Source organism: Papaver somniferum, chromosome 7 (assembly GCF_003573695.1).
Source record: "Papaver somniferum cultivar HN1 chromosome 7, ASM357369v1, whole genome shotgun sequence".
Lineage (NCBI taxonomy): Eukaryota > Viridiplantae > Streptophyta > Magnoliopsida > Ranunculales > Papaveraceae > Papaver > Papaver somniferum.
In genome coordinates this window covers 179,695,683-179,705,471 of record NC_039364.1, presented here as the reverse complement: position 1 = coordinate 179,705,471, position 9,789 = coordinate 179,695,683, and the positions used below count along the sequence as shown (strand labels likewise).

At 38.5% G+C, this 9,789-nt stretch overlaps 2 protein-coding genes across 9 annotated transcripts; one reads left to right on the top strand and one right to left on the bottom strand.

Moving 5' to 3' along the window:
• LOC113299107 lies at window positions 1–4,206 on the top strand. 3 transcript variants are annotated; one of them, XM_026548044.1, is made up of 3 exons: window positions 1–128; window positions 904–2,947; window positions 3,547–4,206. In XM_026548044.1, the coding sequence occupies exons 2-3, from the start codon at window positions 920–922 to the stop codon at window positions 3,883–3,885; spliced, it is 2,367 nt and encodes a 788-aa protein (XP_026403829.1). In that variant the 5' UTR covers window positions 1–128; window positions 904–919; the 3' UTR covers window positions 3,886–4,206. The 3 variants fall into 3 exon arrangements, with proteins under 3 accessions (XP_026403829.1, XP_026403830.1, XP_026403828.1); XM_026548045.1 differs by having other exon boundaries at window positions 128–241; XM_026548043.1 differs by lacking the exon at window positions 1–128 and adding an exon at window positions 315–578.
• Window positions 4,207–4,211: 5 nt separating this feature from the next.
• Window positions 4,212–8,582, bottom strand: LOC113299109 (UPF0187 protein At3g61320, chloroplastic-like). Of its 6 annotated transcripts, none has more exons than XR_003334633.1 (5): window positions 7,734–8,582; window positions 7,416–7,583; window positions 6,869–7,075; window positions 5,615–6,276; window positions 4,212–4,656 (listed from the first exon to the last, which is right to left on the bottom strand). XR_003334633.1 is itself a non-coding variant. In XM_026548047.1 (5 exons), exons 1-4 carry the CDS (start codon window positions 8,547–8,549, stop codon window positions 6,073–6,075), a joined length of 1,395 nt encoding a protein of 464 aa, XP_026403832.1. In that variant the 5' UTR covers window positions 8,550–8,582; the 3' UTR covers window positions 4,236–4,656; window positions 6,051–6,072. The 6 variants fall into 6 exon arrangements, 4 of the variants coding, with proteins under 4 accessions (XP_026403832.1, XP_026403835.1, XP_026403831.1 ...); XM_026548047.1 differs by having other exon boundaries at window positions 4,236–4,656; window positions 6,051–6,276; XR_003334634.1 differs by having other exon boundaries at window positions 4,255–4,656; window positions 5,635–6,276.
• Window positions 8,583–9,789: the final 1,207 nt, after the last annotated feature.

The window sequence follows — 9,789 nt, the reverse complement described above, 5'->3', positions numbered from 1 at the left end:
GTCCTCCTTATAGCACCCATAGTAAAAATGGAGACTTGGATTCTGAGCAGACAAAACCAGAACCAACCGCAGACACAGCACTCCCTGTCTGATTCTTCTCCTTATGTAACTCAATAACACTCTCACAGGCATGCTCTCTCTACCTTGCTTTGAAGTTACTGTATTATTTTCTTGGCTCTTTCAAACTTCTAAGAGGTTTCATTCTTTTGTTCTTTAAAGAAGATTATTATTGCTTTTGAAGGTGGGTCATACTTATTTTTGTTTTTTGTTTTGGCACTTCTCTTTATTGACCTAGAATGAAAATAAGGGCTCCTTAGAGTAATTAGATGCTTAAGCTTAACTAGATCCAAAGAAAATAGTAATGGGGGGTCTTATTGTTCTTTCAATAAATTTTTCTTCTTTGTGAGATCTGAACAGATAACAGGACCACTGCCCTAATAAGTTTTCACTTCTTTAGTTCAAGATCTGTTCTATCAATCTTTTTCCAGGTTTTCGTAGTTATATGAGTCTTTCCGAGTAGTTTAATGTTGATTGTTCCTTTGATGTTATAAGTTTTTTAAGAAGTGCGATGTTACAAGGTGAGAAATAAAAATGTGGCTTTTTTTTCTATATATTTGTTGCTGAATATATTTTCACATATTTCCACTGGTGACAGGATTTGAAACTGTGTTTCATTCTAAGGCATAACATGTATCCATGCGCATCACATTTTACTGCCTCACCTGTTAGAGTGAATTATATACATGTTTATTTTTCCAAAGAGGAGTGAGCACATTCTTGATTGAAGGCGAATCAAGAATGATAACCTTCATCAGATTGATCAATAACGTTTTCATTCTTAAATTTGTCAGAGTGCTACACTTTTTTTTAAAACCTTGTTTTCCTTATTTTCATCTTTTGCAGTGTTGCGCATGAATCAATGGGCTTAGACACAGAACTAGACTTTGAAAAGTATTGCAAAGTAGTCGAGGTCCCAAAACATGGTGGTCTTTCACGCCGCCGTAATGGGAGAAATGTAGATAACAGGGATGAGAGAGGAAAACCCACTGCGAGAAGCTCCCTCTCGCGACTGGGTGGAAACTTATCTGATATCAGCTTTAATAAATCCTTGAGTTCTTCCTGCAAGGTCACGTCCTCTGGGGCTTCTATGTTATCAGGTAATGAAGCATCTAAGAGGGGTTCGGTATATCAAAGCTCAACAGAAGTACGGAGATTGAAAAATATGGGATCTGTTCAAGTAAGAGAGAAGATAGAACTGTCATGTAGAAATGATACCACATCATCTTTTAAGATCATCGAATTTTTGACTCACCCAGATGAAGAGGCCAAATCACCCATGGAGGAGAAATCATCTCCAGTTTCTTGCTACAATCGGGATTCAAATCCGAATTCCATGATAGTTACTAAGCCAAACAATATCAGCAGTCTTCAGCCTGGCCTACTTTGTGTTTCGGCTGGAGATGTCTCATCAGATGGCTTTCGTGAAACCCTTATGGACTCGGACGACAGAGAACATTTCTCAGGAGCTGAGAGTGCAATAAGAGGCTCAACAGATAGAAAGAGCTTCAAATGCGGGCGGACAGCGGATCCTCTTAGAGATGGTAAAAGTTCATTGGAAAATAATACGGTATTCAGTTTGCACAAATCATCGTCTGAAAAATTAGGAATGCCTTACTATTCTTCTACTTATAGACTTGAAAGTGATCGGTGCTCTAAAGCTGACCCTAAAGCTCGTTTCAGCCATTTTAGACGGATGTTAGATCCTTTCATGAAATCTAAATCGTTGAGAAGTCCATCAGTATATGTACCACACGCAAGTGAAGAAGTAGCCACCATTCAGAGGAGTAAGACAATTTGCAAATCTTTATTGAGCGACTTCTCAAACACAGCTCATGAGTTGGAAACTAGTTCCTTGTTCGTCGACCATTGCATGGGCACAGCTTCTTCTTCACCTGCACACCTTCATGGCCAGCTTAAGTTGGAACATAAACACGGGATCCCATTTTTTGAGTTCTCGTTGAAGGATCCTGAAGAAGATGTCCTAGCAGCCAAGCCATGGAGGGCGGACAGTACTTCCAATTGGGTTTATACATTTCATTCTGTGAACAATTGTAAAAGGAAGAGCAGTAATAGAAGTCCATGGGGTGCGAAGGAGAGGCAGAAAGATGACTCAGTGGTTGGGCAGATGCAAGCCGCCAGTTATTTCTGTTCAGATCTCAGAGAAAATGGAGACTTGGATAATTCGATGATGTCAGAATTTGTGTTGTATGATATAGCACATGCAAGGAAAATCTCTCGAAGCTGTTCTTCCACTGGCAGCAGTAAACCACCAGCAGAAGTGGCCAAGGGTAGTGGCACGACTTGTGAGACGCAGAGCATGGTTGTGGACAACCATCCTGATAAGTCGGAGGAGGTACTGGCACCTCACGAGGATCCATTGAATCACAGACATGAAGTTAGACACTCATCTGGCAGTGTCGGTGATTCTGGTAACCCACTGACTTTCCCTTGGGCACTTGGTGATTTGCTTCCAAACCTTGAAATTGCAGGAATTGTAATACAAGTTCCATTTGAAAAGAGAGAGAGCTTGAAGGGGGGCAAACAAGAGGATATTGCTTGTGTGGGTTATAACCGAAACTCGTTGGTTTTCCCAGGAGTAAATAACAGAAGTAACGAGAGCTTAGCTCCGAGTACAAGAAGAAGAAGCTTGGCAAATGTGACAGTGGTAACACCATCTGGGACTCACGGTTTACCTTCTAGTGAAAAAGGCGGGGCTGGCCCGTCACCGTTGCTAGATCGATGGAGATCAAGTGGAGGTTGTGATTGTGGCGGTTGGGACATGGCATGTCCACTTCTTGTTTTAGACAGCCGGAGAGTTCAAAACATTGCAGGTGGTAGTGGTCTTCGATTGATGGATGATAAATGGCCTTTAGAGCTTTTTGTTCAGGTATCTTTCCTGTATAGATGCGATGTGTTGTTATATGTACTATAAGGGAAACTTATTTAAATACCCCTCAAAATCTACCTCTTGAAATATACCCTTATTCAACTTTTAAAAATACCCCTACCTTCTAAAAGTGGAAGCAGGTAGCACAAGTTGCTTCCAGAAGTGACAATAACCATAATCTTAGTTTATGTAATGCAGTGACAATAACTATAATGCTAGGACAGATAAGTACCCATATTTTTATGTCCTAAATTAAGTAGTGTTCAGAACACTTTTACCCAACCCCACACCACACCACACACAACCATTGAAGTTGGATGGGTTCTTCAGATTAATGCAGGCTAGCAGATCTTCTGTACTGTTTGTTTGCTTATTAGCGGTACTAAAGATTCTAATATTCGTAAAAGATGGATTCAACTTTCTAGACCTTTTTTCTTTAGTAGCACTGCCGAGAGGCATCTTTTTGAGGAATTGGTAGCTATTTTTCGTACTTCCTCCATCATCTTTGGATCCAATGGTTTTGTTTCTTAATTAATTGAATCTGGTGTTACAAGCTAATATTAGTCTCTCACGAGTTGCTTCTTTCTGATTGTTCACAGAGATCTAAAGAGAAAATTCCAGCATTGACGATAAAAGCTATTAATGATGGGCAGTATGCTGTTGATTTTCATGCCCAGTTGTCCAAGTTGCAAGCTTTCTCTATTTGTGTTGCCATCTTGCATAGTTCTGATGTCTCTACTACTGAAGTATTTGGATATGAGAAGGATGCGAAACAAAGGCGGCATTGCAATTCGCTGAAGGTGTTACTTGAGGAGGAAGTGAGGTTCCTAATTGAAGCAGTTGCAGAAGGGGGGAAAAGGAAAATAACAAAGACAAAGGAAGAACATCCTCCGTCTTTCTTACTCAATCCACCCTTTTCTCCGATCGGTAGAGTATAAAAAGATAAAACCGTCAAAGCTATAACATTGATTTGCTAATTGGACTACAGAAGAGAAAACAGCAAATGTAGATTGAGTTAAGATCAGTAGTTAGACTGCTTGTTACTCCAACCTCCCACCTTGAGATTTCCGAACGGTCGGCTAGATGCAGTCAAAACCAATTGTGCAGTAATTAATAAAGATCGTAGCACGGGTACTGCCTGCATGAGTATCATTCTTCGGCTAAAATTCTTTGTAATACCCTTTTTTTTTTCCATTATAATTTTGTCAGCAACCTTGTCCATATTTTCTTTTAAATACACCCACGGGTAATTATGATCTTGTACTGTTGTAAGAACTGAGTGTACCACTTTTTTGCGGATTGTATCATTGAAATTAAGCAGAAATACAGGATTATTAATTATCCGTTTCCAAAACCAATAAAATCCTATTGAGATTCTTGTATAGAAAAAAAAATACACTATATGAAGTTCTTTTGCTTTTCTTCTAAATGTACTGAAACTGTACAGGTCTTGCGAGTCTGATCTTACTAGCTTCACCGGAAATCCATTGCCGGCACAAAAACTTGACAAAAGCTTGTAATGACTAGCTATTTTTTGACGTGAATGAGCCACTGATTCTTGTCCATAAAAGCTTACCACCTTGAATCTGTGAACTCTGCAAGGGCTCAAGAACCTATCCAAGAAGATCCACCATTGTTGCATAATGTCCCATTACGGGGCAAATATTCTCTGGTCATGTAATAAAAATTCTGCGACCATGCACTAATCGCTGCAAGATAAAAAAGCGTACGTCAGGATCTATTCCTCTCTTCAGCATGTTGAAAAAACCCATCAGTGCACCCTCTCCACATAACTGCACTCGGATGCCATGTATTAAAGTAATATTTGTAGTTAGTCGAAGCTCCCTGATATAGGGTACAGTAGTTATTTAAGATGGCAAGAAACTAACAAAAACAATACTCGACTAATTCAAAATTCTTTTTCTTCTTTTGCCACATAAATAAATAAGTCACTGGTTCAATTTGCCAAAAAGTGACAGTTTGCAAGAGCATTTATCAAGTATCATCAGCAAGAGGCATATCAAGCATCTACAGCAGGAGGCAATTAAAGTAAGTACTTTACTTGAATATGACCTTAACTGGGACTTGACAAGATGCAATTCCTACATCTACGATAGGAATCATTAAGCAGTGACTTCAATTGCTTCACTGTCAGATTGGCCGACTTCAGATTCCAAATGATTAGAACTTACTTCCTAGTCTATGTTCCGCTGAATTACTTAACGCATGCAACAACATCATTCCTTGATCTCACATGCAGTCAATCCTCAGCTTATCTTTACGTGATACTCATAATTCTCATTTCATTGAAACAAGAACAATAAAGTCTGGTAAAAAAAATTTTTTTTATCATTTTTGGTTGAGTTTTATTTTCTTTTCTTTGTACAAGCAATACAAAGATTATGTAGAATAGTGGCAAAAGGAACTTACACGCAAGGGACCCAAAAGAGAATGTTTACAGCAAAGATTGAAAAACATGTAATTGGTCATCAGTGGCATGTTTCTCAACAACTGGTCATAATACTTCACTGATTTAATTAACATAATGAACAAAACAAGATATAAAGAGAGAATGAGTTTACATATGTGAATTTTGTATAGCCACGGAAAGTTAGTATACTTTATAATACAGAACAAAAGACATTATAAGGCAAAGAGAAAACTTACATATACAATGGGCTCCATACCTACATTATTTCGAAGTTACATTACCCTATGGAGCTCAAGCCTCACGACGGTTTTAGGGAGTGGTATTAATAGTGGAAGAAGATAATATTCTTTTCAAGCCTTGGTGGTGGTTATGATGTATTTCATACACTGCAAGTTAACAAAACGACTCTATGCACTAAGACGTACATAGAACCGATGCCTATCAAACTTCAGGTGTCAATCGATAATCCATTGTTAGCATAAGAAAGGTGTGAAAAGAACAAACACAACTTGCTTGAAGTTTCGAAAGCCTTGGTGGTGGTCACTAAGACTACATAGGACCAATGCCTATCAAACTTCATGTGCCAACTGGTAATCCATTGTGGCTGCTTAATTCATTTTTCAGAAATTCGATAATCTGGTAATAAACTAGATAACAAGAGCAGTGACATACCACATGTATCCTCTCTATATCCTCAAAAGTTGTGCCGACCAATCGTAGAATGTTTCATGCTGCCTCGAGCAGTATTACTGCTACTACTACTACACTTTTTCTTTGCAAGAAGCTGATTCCTGATCAGTTTCTCATTTGTGATGGATTCTCGAATGCTATTGTGAAGCATATCACATACTTCATCAAGAGCAAGCATTGGAAATGGTTCCTCAATGAGAACACCAACCTGCATTAAGCCGTAAAACCAAATATATTACTGTACTTATTATGACAGAAATGGCAGAAAATTAATATGAGAGTAGAAAAGCTTCTTTTTCAGATACCTGCTGGTTGGATTTCAATGTAAACCACCCACCATTTTGCCAATTGTAAACAGAAAAAGAGAGAATTTTTCTTAACATGCAACTTATCCTGGCACCATACTGTTGTGGACCTAACATGAAAATAATTACAAGGGCAGATTTGTGACAATTAAAATGTACATCACCATCACTTCCAAGCTGATTGAAATGTAGGTGTTTTCTAAATAAGACCTTTCACCATTAGGTTTTATGGGGCTACAAGTTAAACGTTTGTAAGGATATGATTATAATTCTCATTGATTCTAGAATCCCAAAGGCAAGGTATAAATGTAGTGTAGGAATCATAAAGAAGAAAAGGTTGGGACTAGTAAGATTCCTAAGAGAATTTTTTTTGAAGCAGGGAACCTAGTACCAAGAGGCGAAAGAACGCTATAGGTATCATTATAAGCAACAGCCCCGTAGATTTTAAAATTTTGAAAACAGAAAAGTAAACACATAGATAACCACTAATATTACCTCTTCAATACAGAACAAGGAAGCAGCACTGATAAAAGTAGCAGGAACAACGATCCAGTTACAATCATCCCAAAGTATTATGGGAAGAGTAAGATGCCAGAGCACCAGAAACCTTGAGGTCAAGCGAGTGTATGATAGGGGGATCGGAATACCCATAAGCTGCTCACAGACACCAATGCCTTCATGTAAACAAGATAATTTTGACTCCTGCATGCAGGGTAGTAAGCCTGTATATTATTTTAAAGGCAATAAAACAATTTCCTAGCACAAGCTCATCCTATTATACTAAAAATAACCAACTCTTGCTCGTACATAATAAATTTTATGGTAGTACAGATTTCACAGAAACTTGTTTTGTTATTAAAGTACATATAAGCCTTTAGAAACCAAAACTGTTGTGTTTTTATTTCACTTAGAGAAAAATTCTATGCTGATGAATTAATCCGGAATGCTTAACCGCATACAGTAAAACTGAAAACCTTAAAAATACGTTTAGGAGATTGAAATGCAAAACAAACAAACAGCAGTGTTTCCTTTTCGGAATTACCAAGACACTGCGCTTTGACTCCTCCAAGTGTAACAACTGAAGGCTTTGAGAGATGAACTCAATGATGCAACGAGGTCTATGTGGTGCACCAAGAATGACAGCCAGATCATCCTCGTCAAGCAGATGTTGCAGGTCTTTTACAAAATCTGAGCCATAAATTACATGACACTGCATCAAACAATAGAAAAACAAAAATATCATTGATCGTAGACATGTTTCGAATGAAAGATTTAACCTACCCACACATAGAAAGTCTAATAACGGTAGTAATGGAATAAGTGAAATGAAAGACTAAATTATACTACTTAAGAAAGAAACCTTGAGGGCAACTGGAAATGCCATTATGTACTGCATCAATGCATTCTTTATGGCTGTATTTGTATCATCGTCACTCCTATCAACAACACTGGCAATGACTTGTCGCGCAAACTCACTTGTCCCAGCGATGACTTTAGTCCAAGCCTTCCTCCCTTCTTCAAACCTCGAATAAGATGCCTCGGTACGAAATACTAGTAAAAGAGCAAGAGCTGGTGCTGTTAACTGATAGGGCAATGGTGACGCTCTCAAAATTGGGAAGAAATCCGGCAACAAGTGCCATGTAGACACGGCAGAATTATAAGTTGCTACAACTGCGGCAACAGATGTGAAAGCAACGACTGGTGGGATTAAAGAGAGAACTACTCTGGAAGATAGACTGGACATGAAATGGCGAACATGACGGAGAGAACTTCGGTGATGAACCCAATCCTCATGGTTGTATAGAGATCTCTTCTTTTGCATCCGCTCCTCTTTTATACCATCTGCCCAATCAGGAATAACTCTCAAAATTGATGATAGGCTAATTACTGTTTCTTTATTTTGAGATTTTAGAGACGAACAAATATTATTATTCTTTGGATTGGTGATGAACTTGGAGGGGGGGAGTAATGGAGAGTAAATTCTAAGGACTCTGCTACTGATACTGGTATAATGAGAAAAGGATGATAAATTGAATGGACAATTGGAGATATTTGATACTTCTTTCATTTGTGGAGTCTTTAGCTTTTCGAATTTAGGGTACCAAGATTTTTTTTTTTTCTCTTTGAGAAAGAAATATGGAACAAGATGGTAAAAGCAATAATACTGGGAAAACATGATATTTTCTATTTTTCTTTTAACTTCTGCTGGCAGGAAGTATGAATGAATGGAGATGAGTGTGCGTGTGGTAGAGGAAGGTTTGTGATTTAGGGCTGCACAAGACCCACCCACAATACCCAAACCCACCCGTACCCGTTAAATCCGTGGGTTTTTAATCCATACCCGCCCGTTGTGGGTGCGGGGTTGGTTATGAAAAAAAAAAACGTTGTCTGTGGGTGCGAGGTTGGTTTAAGCTAATACCCGCACATACCCGCCCAAAAAACCCGCAGATTATATACCATTAGATAAAACGAATCCTAGTCGTCCATTATGAAACCCTAATACTAGTAGCTAGGATAACTGATAACCCTCATTCACTTTTTACACTCTTCTCTCTGTTCGGCCTCTCCTCTTCTTCCTCCTCAGTTCTTCTTCTTCACCTACGAACGACAATTACCAGAAATCTTCACCAGAAATCGACAACAACAACTTCGAATCTTCACCAGAAATCGACAACAATCGAAAAATCAACAGATTCAACACTTAATCTTCATCTGTGAACTTCCTAGATATGAATATTTTGGAGGTTTTGGTTTTTTTTTTCTCACTTAATCAAGGAGAATAGAAGTTACTCTAAATACTTGAATATAAAGCGGGTTTAAACCCGTTTAAACCCATACCCGCCTAACCCGTAGCGGACGGGTAACAAAACCCTCCCGCTGTTTGTGGGTGCGGGGTTGGTTATGAAAAAAAAACCCGCAGTCTGTGGGTGCGAGGTTGGTTTTAGCTTATACCCGCACATACCCGCCCATGTGCAGCCCTATTTGTGAAGGAGAATTTCACACTTTGTTATATTATTTTACCTCGCGTTTTTAGGGGCCACCCGAAAGGATTTAGGGGCCATCAATTTATACCCAGTCAAAGACTCTAGTTAAAGGGTACCTTATATGATATTGAAGTTACATAAATGCTCTTCTGGTAAAACTGTATAAAAATCAAATCAAAAAAAATTCTACTCATTTCAACTCTTCTTCTTCCAGTTTCATATTATCTTCCGATTGTGGAAGAAAAAAAACTTTCCCTCCTTCTTGTGTTCAACCGAAACATCGTCGCGAATCGTAAAATCAAAACATCGTCGATTCGTTTATAAAACAATGGATAAGGGAAATGAAACCCACAGACCTAGAACCAAAAACGTTGCTCGGGGTATCGATCCAAAGATTGGGATTTTAGCAAGAAATAAAGAAATTGTTGCTGC

Coding starts and splice junctions, on each gene's coding strand:
- LOC113299107 (XM_026548044.1), top strand. CDS start 920: ATGGGCTTAGACACAGAACTAGACTTTGAAAAGTATTGCAAAGTAGTC. Junction 2,948..3,546: donor CTTTAGAGCTTTTTGTTCAG/GTATCTTTCCTG, acceptor GATTGTTCACAG/AGATCTAAAGAGAAAATTCC.
- LOC113299109 (XM_026548047.1), bottom strand. CDS start 8,549: ATGTTTTCCCAGTATTATTGCTTTTACCATCTTGTTCCATATTTCTTT. Junction 7,076..7,415: donor AGTCAAAGCGCAGTGTCTTG/GTAATTCCGAAA, acceptor CCCTGCATGCAG/GAGTCAAAATTATCTTGTTT. Junction 6,277..6,868: donor CCTTGTTCTGTATTGAAGAG/GTAATATTAGTG, acceptor GGCTTAATGCAG/GTTGGTGTTCTCATTGAGGA.